At 41.7% G+C, this 16,167-nt stretch overlaps 1 protein-coding gene across 5 annotated transcripts in view; it reads left to right on the top strand.

Annotated features, from left to right (window-relative positions):
• The window catches only part of ATP11C (ATPase phospholipid transporting 11C), a 135,784-nt gene extending 119,867 nt beyond the window's left edge, over positions 1–15,917 (top strand). For 4 of the 5 annotated variants that reach the window (XM_044306697.1, XM_044306699.1, XM_044306696.1 and 1 more), the window contains one exon: positions 7,349–15,917. In XM_044306697.1, coding sequence (XP_044162632.1) covers positions 7,349–7,474 — 126 coding nt within the window. In that variant the 3' untranslated portion in view covers positions 7,475–15,917. The remainder of the gene's footprint in view (positions 1–7,348) is intronic. The other variant, XM_044306698.1, reaches the window with a different exon arrangement.
• The last annotated feature ends 250 nt before the right edge of the window (positions 15,918–16,167 follow it).

Raw genomic sequence — 16,167 nt, 5'->3', positions numbered from 1 at the left:
CCAGGCCACACCAGCAAAAGATATGTCCTTTCTTGGCACGGTTTCCAAACAGACGCAGCCAGAAACCACTGCAGGGGTTCCTATGCAGATTGGCCCCATTAATTTAGGCTAAAGCAACAGCCAAATCCGCCGCATTCAAAGTTTAAGCTCGGGTTTCCTTCCTTCATATTTCCACTTTTTGGCTAAAAAAATAATAACTCCATTTATGATTCCAGCTTATGCTGTGAAAACAAAGTCTTGGCCATGTTAAAAAAAAAAATATATATATATATAAAAAATGTCCAGATGCAAGCATCTTGTGATTTCCACCTGGACCAGAAGTGCTCCCTTCAATAGCTAGAAACATCCTGGATAAAAAAGAAAAAACTATTTTGTTGCTTGGAAACTCCCAATTATGCAAGTAAACCTAAAGCCGACTAATTCTGTCGTAGAAAAAGCTAAAGAAAGCAATAATTCCACGCGTGGCATATGGCTTATCTGTGATTGTATTACTAAGCAGAGATGTAGTACCGCTTTCTGACAGTGGCAGACATCAATAACGTTGGCGTTCTCTCCTGTTCTAATTTCCACTGTTTATTGCTCTTCATGTCCAGGTGCTCGGATAACCATGAGGTATATCGATTTTACCGATTATTTTAGGGAGTTGCATTACAAGCATTTGTTTTCATTTTTTACCTGAATCGTTCTTGTGTGGTGAGTCTGGTGCTAGTGAAAGGCTGTCCTGCAATTTAAATATTTCCTAATTACCCCCCTAGGGTCCTCATCAGAATAATGGTACCTGTTATGACGTCCTGCAATGGGAGGAGAAGGAAGGCTTGGAAGTTTGGTGTTGGGATCTATGGCCTTTGTCTTTTCCCAAAATACAGGAATAGACAGGCTATATACAGGATCCATGTTCTGGCAGTATTAGAATACCCCATAGGCAGAGGTTGCACTACATTTTTCCAGCCAAGGTTTGATTTATGCAGGGAAACCCTTACTAGTCTCCCCTATAATTGACTTCCATGCAGCAGAAGAAGCTGAGTGGTTTGATATATATAATTTTTTTATATATTTTTTGGATGGGGGTTGAGAGATTCAGTAAGACCGGTCATATATGCATTTATATCTTTGCTGCTTTTTCCACCTCTTGTGAACAGCTACTGGTACAGGAGGGAGGGATTACCAGTGACTGACAGCTCACTCTGTACGCACTCTTATACACAAAATGTTATCAGTCACCGATAGCCCCTCCCTCCTGTACCAATAGCTGTTCACAGAAAGCGGAAAAAGCAAATGTATAAATTACAGGTTTTACGGAATCCTTTCTCAAAAATATATATCAATCCGCTCAACTTCTCCTGCTCTACAGCAAAACAACACCGTGAGGCTGGGTTCACATGTGCCTGATTTGCTGCAGCAGAAAAAAAAAAAAAACATAATTTTATCACTGATCTTGTTGCTGATTAGACGTAGATGTCATTCTTTGCATTGGAAAGGGTGAAATCCACATTATAAGCTGCGCTGGTGCAGATTTAAAATCCGTACCACAGGTCAGTTGCTGCTGACATTTTCTGCCACGTGTAAAATGAGAATTCGCTGGTATTGTACAACGCTGCAGAGTTACTGCGCAAAAATCTGCAGCTAATTAGCATACGTGTAGGGATGAGCGAATTGACTACGGATGAAACATCCGAAGTCTATTTACATAAAACTTTGTGTACAGTATTAGAATGTATTGGCTCCGATGAGCTGAAGTTATCAGAGTGGAGGACTGAAGGTGGCACTGAGGCAAAGTGACATCAGTGATAGGACGGAGGAACTCAGAGTCTCACTAAACAGCACAAACATCTGTTAGGCCCCTTGCAGACGATCGTGTCCGGATAAGGTCTGGAAGCGTTGCGGGTGCATTGTGGCAAACCCGCGCGAGTAGGTACCCAATTGCAGTTAGTTTTGACTGCGATTTGCGTTCTGTTCAGTTTTTAACGCGCGTGATAAAAAACTGAATGTGGTACCGAGACCCGAACTTCTTCACAGAAGTTCAGGTTTGGGTTCAAGGTTGTGTAGATTGTATTATTTCACCTTACAACATGGTTATAAGGGAAAATAATAGCATTCCGAAAACAGAATGCATAGTACAATAGAGCTGGAAGGGTTAAAAAATAAATAAATATTAATTTAACTCGCCTTAATCCACTTGTTCGCGCAGCCGGCATCTGTTTTGTCTTCATCTGTGAGGAATAGGACCTTTTGATGACGTCACTGCGCTCATCAAATGGTCCATCACATGATCTTTTACCATGGTGATGGATCATGTGACGGACCATGTGATGAGCGTAGTGACGTCATCAAAGGTCCTATTCCTCAAAGAAAAAGATGCCGGCTGCCCGAACAAGTGGATTAAGGTGAGTTAAATAATTTTGATTTTTTTTTTTTTTAACCCCTCCAGCTCTATTGTACTATGCATTCTGTATTCAGAATGCTATTATTTTCCCTTATAACCATGTTATAAGGGAAAATAATAAAGATCGGGTCCCCAACCCGATCGTCTCCTAGCAACCATGCGTGAAAATCGCACCGCATCCGCACTTGCTTGCAGATGCTTGCGATTTTCACGCAGCCCTATTTACTTCTATCAACGTGAAAAACGCACAATATAGAACATGCTACGATTGATGCGTGAAAATCACTGCTCATGTGCACAGACCCATAGAAATGAATGGGTCCGGATTCAGTGCGGGTGCAATGTGTTCACCTCACACATTGCACCAGCGCGGAAATCTCGCCCGTGTGAAAGGGGCCTTAGGGTATATTCAGACGGTGCAGTAAAATCACAGTTTTTACTTTGGGTGCCACATAAAATGAACTCTGGATAGGTCATCAGTATCTGATCAATGGAGGTCAAACACCCAGCACCCCTGCCAATCAGCTGTTTGAGAAGGCATCGGGTGTTGCCCCCCTCATCCCCCATCCCTGCTGATCAGATACTAATGACCTATGCTATGCATGGTGGATTTTTGTTTTTGAAGGGTCAGTTAGATTAAAACTATTTTTTCATTAAAAAAAACATAAAATGTATAGGCAAACTAAACTCCATCACACATAAAACTGCAGCCCACAAAGATAGCACATGGTAGGTCAGAAAGAAGCAGGACAGATGGATGACAGTAACACATGGCTACAGGACCAGACTGTATTCATTTTTATGGCAAGCAAGACTGGCTCCGAAGCTGCAGATGGACTATCCTCCAAACTGTGTACGCCCAGCACAATTGTGATTAAATTGGGTATAGTGTAGTCTAAGGGCCCTAGTACACCTGCAGATGAAGCAGGCGATTGTCAGGAAGGAAGCGTTCCTTCCCGGCAATCGCCTGCTCGCTAGCGGAGGAGACCGCTGCAATTACATATAGTCTCCTCCTCAGTATGGGGACAAGCAATCGGTAATGCCATCGCTCGTCCCCATACTGAAGCATTGTTTGCCGTTAGCAGATCGAGATTACACAGCAAGATCTGCCTCCGACAAACGAGGATTTTTAAGCCTAATAAAAGACTCCAATTACCTGATGAACTAACGTTTGCTCGTTCATCGGGTAATCAGCGGCAGTATTGCCAGATCATCGCGTCAAACACATGTTGGCAATGATTTGCACAATCATCTTCAGGTGTATTAAGGCCTTAAGATGTATATGATTTATCTGGAAATCATCTTTAAACCACAGACCAGCTATGGCTTCCTAACAGGGTTGTCACAGTACCAGAAATTGAACTTCGATACCAAGTAAAGTATCACGATACTTAATACCAAATCAACACATTGCCAAAAAAAAGTATAAAGTCCTTTCATTGTTGAAATGTAAAATGTGATGGGGGTCACTTACTATTCATGCGAGGCACATGGAGGTACTACAGTAATAACACCAGGTGCCTCACATTAAGGGCTCATGCACACAAACATATTTTCTTTCTAAGTTCGTTCCAGTTTTTTTTTGCAGACAATATACGGAACCATTAATTTCAATGGGTCTGCAAAAAAACAAATGGAAGGTGCTCCGTGTGCATTGTGTTTCCGTATGTCCGTATTTTTGTTCTGCAAAAAAATAGAACATGTCCTATTATTGTCCGCATTACGGACAAGGCTAGGACTGTTCTATTAGGGGCCAGCTGCTCCCTTCCACAAAATATGGAATGCACGTGTACGTCATCTGTATTTTTTGCGCATCCGTTATTTGCGGACAGCAAAATACACACGGTTGTGTGCATGAGGTCTAATAATAAGTGACCCGATCATTTATCTCACATAATGACAAGTTTGCAACAGTCTGTCTGGAGGTCATATCAGCACTAGAGCATTATAAAAGGAGTGGCTGATATCCTTTCACATATGATATAAATGTCTCTGGAGGGTTATATCTGTACTGGAGCGTTATAAGAGGAGCGGCCGATATCAGTCACATAGGATGTAATGTCTCTGGAGGGTGTATCCGTACTGGAGCATTCTAAGAGGAGCGGCTGATACCAGTCTCATGCTTTTGGCACTATGGGATACATCACTTCCCCACATCCCTTGTATATTGGGTAACGAGGATGGGGACTCAGAAGTAGGGAAGCTGTAGCCGGACTTAGTAGGGTTTGGGGATCATCTGCAGGGGCAGCTTAACCTGGTGGTGTACAGTATGTGATTGTAGGAAGAAGATGGACGCTCTCTAGGAGTTACCCCAAGCCACAAACCCTTTATTGGTTGATGGTAAACATCCTCAGAGTCACTGATCACGGATTCTGCAGCTGTTATCAAATCCTGACTCTAATTTACAACTGGGAAAGAACAATAAGCAGACACCAAAATCTTGACATGGATGTGACGCAACAATAAACTTGTCATATACAAGTTAAAATGTCAGGTTTCTGTGCTGTAAAAAATGGAAAATAATAGCATTCTGAAAACAGAATGCATAGTACAATAGAGCTGGAAGGATTAAAATAAATTTAAATTTAACTCGCCTTAATCCACTTGTTCGCGCAGCCGGCATCTGTTCTGTCTTCATCTGTGAGGAATAGGACCTTTGATGACGTCACTGCGCTCATCACATGATCTTTTACCATGGTGATGGATCATGTGACGGACCATGTGATGAGCGTAGTGACGTAATCAAAGGTCCTATTCCTCAAAGAAAAAGAGATGCTGGCTGCCCGAACAAGTGGATTAAGGTGAGTTAAATCATTTTGATTATTTTTTTTTAACCCCTCCAGCTCTATTGTACTATGCATTCTGTATTCAGAATGCTATTATTTTCCCTTATAACCATGTTATAAGGGAAAATAATAAAGATCAGGTCCCCAACCCGATCGTCTCCTAGCAACCGTGCGTGAAAATCGCACCGCATCCGCACTTGCTTGCAGATGCTTGCGATTTTCACGCAACCCCATTCACTTCTATCAATGTGAAAAACGCACAATATAGAACATGCTACGATTTTCACGCATCACGCAACTGATGCGTGAAAATAACTGCTCATGTGCACAACCCCATAGAAATGAATGGGTCCGGATTCATCCGAGCTGCCAAAACGGGGCCACTTCAATGGGGCCGCAAAAGATACAAACAGCACTCTGTGTGCTGTCCGCATCCGTGGCTCCGTTCCGCGGCCCCGTTAAAAAAATATAACATGTCCTATTCCTGTCCGCTCTTTGCGGACAAGAATAGGCATTTACTTTACTGGTTCCGTTCTGCAAATTGTGGAAGGCAACACGGGTGGCTTCAGTTTTTTGCGGATCCGCGGTTTGCGGTCATAAAGGCCTACGGGTGTGCACACTTATGCAACATATAATTTTTTTTTTTATATTTTTTCTTCCCTCTACCTAAAAGATTTCAGTTTGTTTTTCAATTGAGTTGTACAGTTTATAGGTCACATTAAAGGTAGAAAAAGTTCTGAAATGATTTATCTTTGTCTCGTTTTTTTACATCACTGAAACCTGACATTTTAACAGGGGTGTGTAGACTTTTTATATCCACTGTATATTATGTCTTAGCAACTCGCTCTTAAAACAGGCTGGGTGTGAGCAGAAGACACAGGGCTCAATGCTGATCTTGCTTCGGCCTGATAACTTGCAGCATTGCCTCTCAGGAGACACCTCATAAGATTTAGCACGGAGCAGAATTTTCTGCTCCCACGTGGCAATTATTCTTCCCTCTCCCTGACACCCCCCCCCCTCTCCCCCGGCAGGCTCCACGTTTTCATCAGCGATGGCAGTGGTTGGCTGCATCATGGTAGGAAAGGAGAGGCGCTCTCCATCCTTCTCCACATGTGCCCGTTGAAGAGAACATGTCATGTTCTCCAATCGGAACTACCACTAAGTTGAGCGATAGCACCGCTTAGTATCGAAAACTGACCATCTCAGTTTAGAACCATACCGGGCATCAAAGTATTGAAAAAGTTTGGATATTTCGATACCTGATGCAACCCTACTTCCTAAACAGATTGTCAGATTTCCTTCCCATTATGCAAACGTTGTGACTTGCCCTGTTATAGTAGCCAGGTACAGCGTGTCACTAGCAGTGCGTGATTTGATGCTTTGCTAATGATCTAAGAAAGTATCTAGGTGAGCTGTGACATCACGGTGTCGGTGTCCCTGTTATAATTATAGCTGTAGTTCCCTATTGAAATCTATTCTGGAAAAGACGCAATGACGTGATGAGTGCTTATTACAATTTATTGCACAATGCCCTAAGTACTGTGCCATACTTTAAAAGGGTTTTCCCATCACATAAAGTGTTGTCATCAGGATATCCTCAGGGTAGGTCATCAGTTTGGTTCCCCACCAGTCAGCGTGGCCTCCTTGCGTCCTACCAAGCACAGCGTTGTCCATCGTATAGAGGCTGTGCTTGAAATTGCAGCTCAGCCCATTCACATTAAAGGGACTGAGCTGCGCCTAAGCTATGGGACCAATGACTGTGACCTCACTGGCCTAGGAAGAGACTGCGGCAATCACGGTTGATATGCCATTCATTTATGAGATGGAAAAACTCAAAAGTTAATGGGAGCAGGCCATATTACCAGGCCCAGTCGACTATATAGAGGTCACTGTTCCTGCATAAGTAATGAAGCTTTGTAGACTATTGCTGCCCCTTTATTCTAATCATCAGAGACAGCGATCCTGGTGGGGGGACCTCCAATCATAAATGGCCAGAAAACCCCTTTTCTGGGAAAGTAAGCATTCACAAATCAAGCACTTTTGCTGAAAGGTAACATTATTAATGGGTTCTTAGAACAGAAGAACATTCTGCAAGCTCGTTACCGTTCCTTTCCATATAAATAAGTATAAATCGCACACCATGACATAAATACTAATTATTACTACTTGTGTTTTTCAGCATTTACAGCTCCAGCTGCCTATGCTGATATCCTACAAAAATGTGGAGAACGGGTGCCTCTCTCGAATAAGATTTGAAGAGTACAAGCTGAACCCTTTACTGTCGTCTTTCGACGTATATCAGTGATATACATGAATACACTGTGCAAGGCCAGCAATACCACTGAGGACGAGGAGTGCTTCTCCTTTGTGATCTTTATATGTTACACACGAGATCAAAACGTGACTTCCCTTCAGCCAAGAACACAAGACCACCAGAAGATGCGAGAGGACTCCATTTTCCGATTCTTCTACTTTGGCCTTGAAGACTTGTGGATGTTCAGACAAAGCGTCTGGATGAACTACCTGCCTAACCCTCTTGGTGCATGTGCTGTACACAATAACGTCGCCTTTATGCAAAACCTTGCACATCCCTTGAGGAGATGTGTTCTGCATTTTTATATTCATGAGAACATGCATTTATAACAGCCGACTAACCGCATATTATTGCACAGGAATACTTATCAGTTTGAGTTGTCTTTTTGATTGGTTTCGTCATTTTCCTCCACACACTGGCAGGTTTAGTTACGGAAGGTTGTTATATTTCATATTGCCGTTTTGGGCTTAATCCTAGCAGGTATAGCATTACTGGTGGCTTCCGGCTACACGAGTAATCACTATCCAGGATACGTCCGATTCCAGTGCATCCATCTGTACTTGCATCGGGGAATGTAACGTTGTGCAAACCTATTGCTTCCATATGCAGGAATGAATGGTACCTGTAGGGGACTTATCCGTGGGCATGCAGTTAGTTTACATTCAGCCATGCAGACAAAAGTAAACTTCCCCTTTAACTTGTTAAGGGGGTTGTTTGGTAATGTGGCTTTACCTACAATGAATGATCAGGTGTCTCTGAGGCCGTACCATGCAGGACTGACAGTCTGGTCCCTGTGTAGATACAGACATCCCTACATAGGATGCAGGAGGGTCATTGAGACTCACAGGCACATACCCAACAACTGCATTACCTGTCAACCCCTTTAATGATATTAAAGGCTACACAAACAGGCAGCCACAGTGAGGTATGATGGTTGTAGCTGGAAAGGAACTCAAACAGAATGTGCTTTCTACAATAGTTTTTTTCTAATAATTTTTTTATGTTATATTAACACGTATCTATATTGCTTTAAGTCTTAGATCATATTTCTTCCATAATTAGTTTTTTGTTCCAGATTTCCATCTTTTTACAATTTTGCAGTAACCAAAAGCAGCGGTCTAATCAGTTTCTTTGCAATGCACTGAGGTTTGCTGCAGTTTATACCGGAGTTAAGAGACGCGGTTCGTTACTGACCGTTTTGAAGAAAAATATAGACTATTTATTAAAAAAAAAGGGTATATTTTTATATAGAGTGTCACAATAGAGCAGTACTAAACAGTAGTATTTATTTGACTCAATTGGCTGCATATCGGAATTAAATATAGTCTTCTATTACACCACGTGTTTTCACTACCAATCGCACAATACTTGTGTTTACATGGGGTCTGTATCTTTACACTTATTTTAGTGTAATGTTTTACCCATCCAAACCATTCCAGATTTTAATACTATGTGTAATATACATGCAGGAATCAGTTTTTTTTTATTTATTTTTTTATTCAGTATGGATTTTACATTTGGACTCATTTTTAGGTTTCCCTTTTTTATACGTCACAATTTCCCAGGTCTGGGGCGATGCGTCCTGTTCAGATGCTAGGTGTCAATGGGCCGTGAAGTAAAGTAAATGTATTTGAAAGGACCTTTTTGTTTTTTAAGAGAAAGAGACCTTTTTTTTTTTTTTAAGTGGATACGTGTATGAACTGATGTAAAAGTGATTGCAAATATCTTGTACAATGCAGTATTAGTACTCCATTATGTTTTTTGTAATATATTTTATGTCTAGATTAAAAAGAAAAACAAAAAACAGTGATATAGGCATGTGCAGGGGCCTTCAATGATGGAGTGACATAACTACTAAGAGTCGGGCTCCCAATAGAAGACTTCATCCTCAGCTTCATGGGTGGTGGTTTTCCAGATGATTTCAGGCCCTAAAAGGTTCGGGCAAAGCCTGATCCCTTCAGCTCATGCGTAGAAATATTCAGAGTGTGATGCTGTAGATGGTGCTGATGAGGTCATGGTGTCTGACAATGAAAGGCCCTTATTGTAATTCTGGCCATCCCCTTAAAGGGCGGATCTAATCTTAGAAGGAACCCCTCATTAGGAGGATAGCCTCAACAAGATTGGGACACGGGCACAACTTCCTATCGCGCCTGAACAGGCAGTGTCCCTCCCCCAGGTGTACAGCTTGTGTATCGCCACAGATTTTTTTACTTTAATGGTGGCTGCACATGGTGCGGATTATACACGTGTTTTTTTCTGTGCGGGAAAAACTGCAGCAACAGTCCCAGTAAAGTGAATGAGATCAGAACAGAAAATCCTCACTAAAACTGCAATAAATGGTGTTTTTTGTGCAGTTTTGATGCATATTTCATACATATTTTCTGCACACAAATCTGCGCCGTATGCAGCCGCCGTAAAGGTAAAGGGCTACTCCCATCACACAAATTGATTTGAATTCCTGGGAACGCCATTCCATTCAGTTGACTGGGGTCATGCTGCAGATCAATACATAATATATTACCGTTGATGGGGATGTAGCACTTAGCTAGTGCTGAGACCCCTTCATTGTCATGGTTTTCCCACTGCCAGTGATGGAAATGCCTATCAATATGCCATCACTTTGTGGTTTAAAGCATGGGTTTACCCAAGTCCACTAGTTTAATATAGGCAACCCATTGTACCGATACCCTAAGCCTTTTTGGTGACGGCTATAATTGTCTATGAATGGCCTCCTCTCAGTCCCTGGAAGAGAGTTAACGATTCTGCAGAAGTGCCCCACCTACACACCCCATTTTAAATTTGCCACTTATCCAAAGCTTTGATCCAGCCACTTGTGCATAAATAGACTTAGTTTGGAACCTCAATGCTAATTTTACCTGAATAGTATATCAGCTCTTAATACCAGGACTCCGCAATGGTAATTTATTCTAGCATTTCTGAGAAACACCTTTGTGACCTGTTTTTTTTGTAATACATGAATAAATCTAAAGGATCCATCCAGTAAATGAAAAGCCATATTTAATTAGCTTGGATGCTAAGATGCACAGTCTAAAGTCTTCAGAGACAGGGACATTTACAGTTATTTAGATCCACCCAGTAAGCTTGTAATTGAAAGCTTTATGATGACAGGTTGGCTGATTGTGGTCCACTTAGGCTGTGTTCACATCTGCATTGGAGGCTCCATCACAATAAATGGAAGAAGTAGCACTGCACGCAGCACAGTTTCTTTCGGTAAACCATCAGACACCATGCCGGAACGCGACAAACTGGGGGCCATTGGTGCCAATCGCGTGATAGTTCTCCTATTGCATTGATTACATTTTCCTGTTCTTGACAAAACTGAAAAACAAAATTTAGATGCAGCACAGATGTTGGACACCGCCTTACTGAAACTTATTTTCTAGGCAAAAACTCAGAAATGAAAACTGATAAATTCGGACGGCACAAAAATGTCATAGAAGATGGCCATCTCCAGGGAAAATATTGCCAACATGTTGGTAATGTTTTTGGCATTTCTTTTAGCAAAGACATGCTTAGATGGAGGTTGACCAGAAATGTATTTATACCATTGCACATTTGAAGGCATATTTTCTACCCTCAGTGCCTTTATCAATCTTGGCGCTATGCGGTTCTTCTAGAATTTTACTTTGTACTCAACTCCTGTCAGCAAGCTTACATTAGGACACCCTGTAGATCCCTCAAAAAGTGAATTGTGTCCACTCATCAACTTCCCGGTTTGTGAAATTGTGTTACAAAGGGTTATATGATGCACTTCCTTCGCTTGAACAAGCAAAACTTGAACAAGAGCATGGTGCCTACAGTATCAGCTGATTTCCTGAAAGGAACTTGTTCTGTTGTACGGGTTTCTATCAAAAGTATCCCTAACAACTTTTGATTCTGGGAGGCATCAGTTCAGTAGAAATCTCTGGTCATAACCTTGGGAAGGGTTCCTGTAATTTCACTAAACTTTGTCTCCGTGACATGTCAGAAGTTTTGATCTGTGGTGGTCCGATTGCTGAAATGAAGAGGCAGAAAAGCTTAGCTGAAATTGGTGGCCCTTGGACTGTGATTAGCTTTTTTTTCTTCGAAGAGCCGAGTGGACTCTGTACAAAAAGCTTTCTATGGATCCGTCCACTAAATGTTCGGCTCTGTAAAGAGAACAAAGCTGATTACAATAAAAGAGGCATGCAGAGCACTTCTGCCCCTTTGTTTCATCGATTGGTGAAGGTCTCGGCACCTGGACCCCCGCTTATCAAAACTCATGAAATGTCAAAAGTCTAAGGATATATCAGTTACACGTTAAGGATGACCTCATTGTCTTCGTAAAAACTACTGCGTAATATGGTATTGATTTCTACGTCGTACTTTTCTATTGCTGTACATTTTTTCAGGAATGCCCTACATATGGCAGTCAGGTGAAAAGTAAATAGGTTAATGATGGAAATTTCATCAAAAGGTCAAAACTGCTGGCAACTTAACAAGCCCAAATGGGGACATTTACATGTTCTTTTTGTTGTGTTTTTGTCACTGCTGCCTCGGTCTGCCATCATCAGCAGATAATCACAAGAGAGATTTCATCTGAAGTTGGTGACCGTTTGTCTATGCATGTCGTTGTGTGCTGTCTAAGTATTTGCAAATGTTCTCCGCCGTGAATGACTCTTATTAAAGCCAAGCATTTAATCCAAAGTTTGATTCCAAAGCAGCGTTATATACAAAGGCATGCTGACGTTTCACTAATTTAAATTGTTCTCTAACCCGATCATTTTGCATGGGTATATATATTTTTTTTTTATTATGGTAAGATTTGATAGCCAGATTAGATGTCTAAACGAAGCATTTTCTATTGAAATGTATGTACATTTTCTGTTTAGTTGACCAAAATAACACTGGATTATTGTTGTAGAGTGTAAGATTTGGTTTACATGCGGCTAAGTGTGTTCTATACCAGATCTGGAAGGTCAATCCTTTTATACCAAAAAAAATAAAAATGAAAAAATCAATAGTATGTCAAATTGATTAACACATAGTGTCACTGGGTGTTTTATTTATTACAGCAAATGATTTTATAACTTGGCATTTATGTTGCTATATATAGGAGGAGTTGGCTAGCTGCCATTCAGGTCATCGGATAAGGAAGCATAGATGCATATGCTGCAGTGATGACCCATCACTAAGTACCTGCCCCTCCCAAACCAACCCTCATTTATAATGACCTTATGTTTTCAGGTAGTCAGCTGAATTGTTCCCTACACCAGGGCCCATAATACTTTCATAGTATAGTCCCTTGCAATTATTCCCTATTGATGTGCCTATGATAAAGGTTAGTCACTTAGCATTATCTAAAATATTTCCAATCTCTTAGTAGAACCCACAGAATACTGGCCTGTACAAATGTGACAGTCTCACATCGAGTTCCATGGCCCTACACTTCTCTATACTCTGTCAGTGGTGGCGAACCTATGGCACGGGTGCAAGAGGGGGCACTCAGAGCCCTCTGTGTGGGCACCTACACCCTGGAAAAAGTTGTACCAATATGCCTTAGAGTTTTCCTGCCATTTATCAGAGCAGGGTGCGCTATGAACGGCACAGGCAGCGCACTGAATGTAGGCAGGCTATTATAGCTAAAGTAGATGTAAGATATAAATGTATAAAGGGACCCACCCTGACTGGTTAGATAACTTATGAAATGGTGCGGTAATACAAAATTATACAATAAATCAGTATTTGCAGTATCAAAAAGGTTAGGTATATCAGTATTCCTTGGAAGTAATGAATCCCATACAATCAGATATAGCGTGCATATGAAAATATCCAGCAGCCACTTACTAGTATGCGCACTGAGAGGCGCGTCTGTTGCTGTAGCTGGACTCGTTTGCTACCTGTTGCGATTCTCCTATTGATGTCTCTCACAATAATGTCTTCTGCTCACCTCGTGGCACGCGCGTAGCTCCTGCCGGTAGCTCGTCCGCGGGGAAGCGATGTTTACACATTTATATAAGGTTTTTCCTACACATTGGGTTTTTTGGCAATTTACCCTTATTGGAACCCTGCAGCAAGTGAACCCACACATACATTTGAACTGTGTGGGTTGATCCCCTAATTAGACGGCAGCGCGGTTATCCTCGCTTGTAATTATTTATTTAGATGTAAGATATATTATATTGGACTGTAGTATTCAGGTTAAATTGCCATGTTGGCACTTTGCGATAAAAAAGTGGGTTTTGGGTTACAGTTTGGGCACACGCAAACAGCAAATCTATACCGACCTGAATGCACCAAGCTCTTCTTGTGTCAATCTCTGCAGCTAGATATTATCAGAGAAGCTGGGTTGGAAAGGATAGCAGTGTTACATGGATGAATGGAGCCAGGAATTCAGGACTGAATTGAGGAATCCTGTTTGTTATGTGGTTGGGTAGTCTTGAGCCATATAAGAAAGGCCAGCAAGCCACATTTGGCTCCTGTCCTGATCAATCGTGTGACCTCCCTGACTGTAATCTATTAGCTGCATTTTAAGGTGTATTTAAACTGCCCAACTGTCGGGCAGATTATTGGGAACGAACCCTCCTGCCCGTCTAAATGTGCTGATGATCACTCGATAACGAGCAAAACGCTCGTTCATCGGGTCACCCTGTCTTTCGTGCAGGCACATCAATCATCGTTTCTGGGCAGCAGATCGTGCGGTCTAAACAGCATCTGCTGCCCAGAAACAATGATTATGTATGAGGACAAGTGATCGCAATAGCCATCCCTCATCCTGTAAAGGAGATCAGTGCATGTAAATTCAGCACTTCACCCCCACTGAACAAGCAGCCAACTGTCCGGTCAATTGGCTTTCTGGTCGGCATGTTTAAACCCACCTTAAGTCATTGGCTACAGAGTAGAATATGCTGTTAAGAAGTATTACTTTGACAACATAGATGGCTTATGGCGGGTTTACATGATGCAATGTACAGCTGATTGTCGAGAAGAAAGCTTTCCTTTCTGACAGGCAGCTGCTCGTTCATTTATATGCAGTGATCTCCGTCACAGACAGAGCACGAGGGATCACTATTTCGATCGCCCGTCCTCATACAGCTGCACTGTTTCTGGGTAAGAAGATAACTGTTTAGACCACACAATCTGCTGCCCAGAAGCAATGATTGAGGTGCCTGCACAAACGACAGGATCACCCAATGAGCAAGCATTTATCTCATTCATTGGGTGATCGGCAACATATTTACTCAGGCAGATCGTTCGTTCCCAATAATCTGCCCGATATTCGTGCCGTGTAAATCCACCTTTATAGTTTTGCCAAGGAAATTGGCAAGTCTTTGTTTTTGGTGGTTCTTGATGCAACTGTGAAATAAAGATATAATCGGCTCTGTTCCCATCAAATAGCAAAGGTGGGATCACTGACGCACCCTTATGGAAGCAATGATCCTGTCGCATGAACCAATATTTATATGAAGACACTAATGATCTGTAGATAGTAAAAATACGAGGGACACTAGATAAACATAGCGGCCACATACAAGGACATACAGATATGGCAAATGTTAATTTGACACTTAAAGTGTTAAATACACAGTTGAAGCATAATGTAAACTAACACTTAACAAAAGCTATTGGAAAAGGTAGGTTTAAAGTTCTGCAACTGTGTTAATTGTCAAGGCAGGGTTTGCTACATCTGTATTTCTTAAATCTTCATCAATGAATGAGCATGAAAAGGGTCAGTAATGCTTCTAAAGATGACCCTGCATAGTGAATGTCCCAAAAACACTTTTATAGAAGGTTAAAAATCTAGTTTCAGACTCTGGTCTGATCATTTAAGCATTGCATTGTTTCTGATTGATGAGGGTCCTACTGCCACGACCGCCACCAATCCTGGGATCGATGAGGCCACAGCTCCACTTTAGCACTACATCTCCTTTGTAGGAGTGCCATTGTGCAGCCAGAACAGATGCATTCAGGAAAATGGGTCAGCTGCATTCGGGTTAGCCGAGCGCGGTATGCTCCCATTCACTTGTATGGGAGCAGCGCTTAGTGGTGGACAGACCCCGGGAAACCCGCGGTCCTCCAGCCACAGCTCTCCCTGCTCCGTTCTCCTTGTAGGTGCCGGTCCCAGAGGTGGGACCCGCACCTATCAAACAATGATCCTAGCGATATTCCCCCATTGTATGTGATGGGAATACCCCTTTAAATTTCATATCATTTTTACATTAAGTAAACTGCATGGTTGTTACTGTGTGAACATCCTTTGAAAAGGAAAGATGACTGCTAATATTTTTTTATAAGGCTTATGAAGATCTCAAATTAAGAATGGCCTGTTTTTATATTATATGCTGCATCCATTGAATGTAAATTTACAATTTTGTAATGCTTGAGTTGAAACCCATCATCTTCTTGCAAGCTATTTTATATTGATGTTAGTTGCAATAAAAATGCTTATTTCATATTTTGCTAATTTTGTCAGTTTTTTTAAATGAGTAAAAACCAACCTTCATTTGTCTCTCAACTATTCTCCTTTGTCTGACTCTCCATAAAATGCCAGCCGCATTGTGTTATATGGGATGTTTTTGCATTTTTTTTAGATACCGTATTTTTCGCCCTATAAGACGCACTTTTTTCCCCCAAAAGTGGGGGAAAAATAGCAGTGCATCTTATAGGGCGAATGCTGCATTTTTCCGAATTTTCAATGATACGCC

Source organism: Bufo gargarizans, chromosome 9 (genome assembly GCF_014858855.1).
Source record: "Bufo gargarizans isolate SCDJY-AF-19 chromosome 9, ASM1485885v1, whole genome shotgun sequence".
Lineage (NCBI taxonomy): Eukaryota > Metazoa > Chordata > Amphibia > Anura > Bufonidae > Bufo > Bufo gargarizans.
The sequence above is the reverse complement of the archived record's forward strand: the minus strand, read 5'-3'. Positions and strand labels throughout refer to the sequence as shown.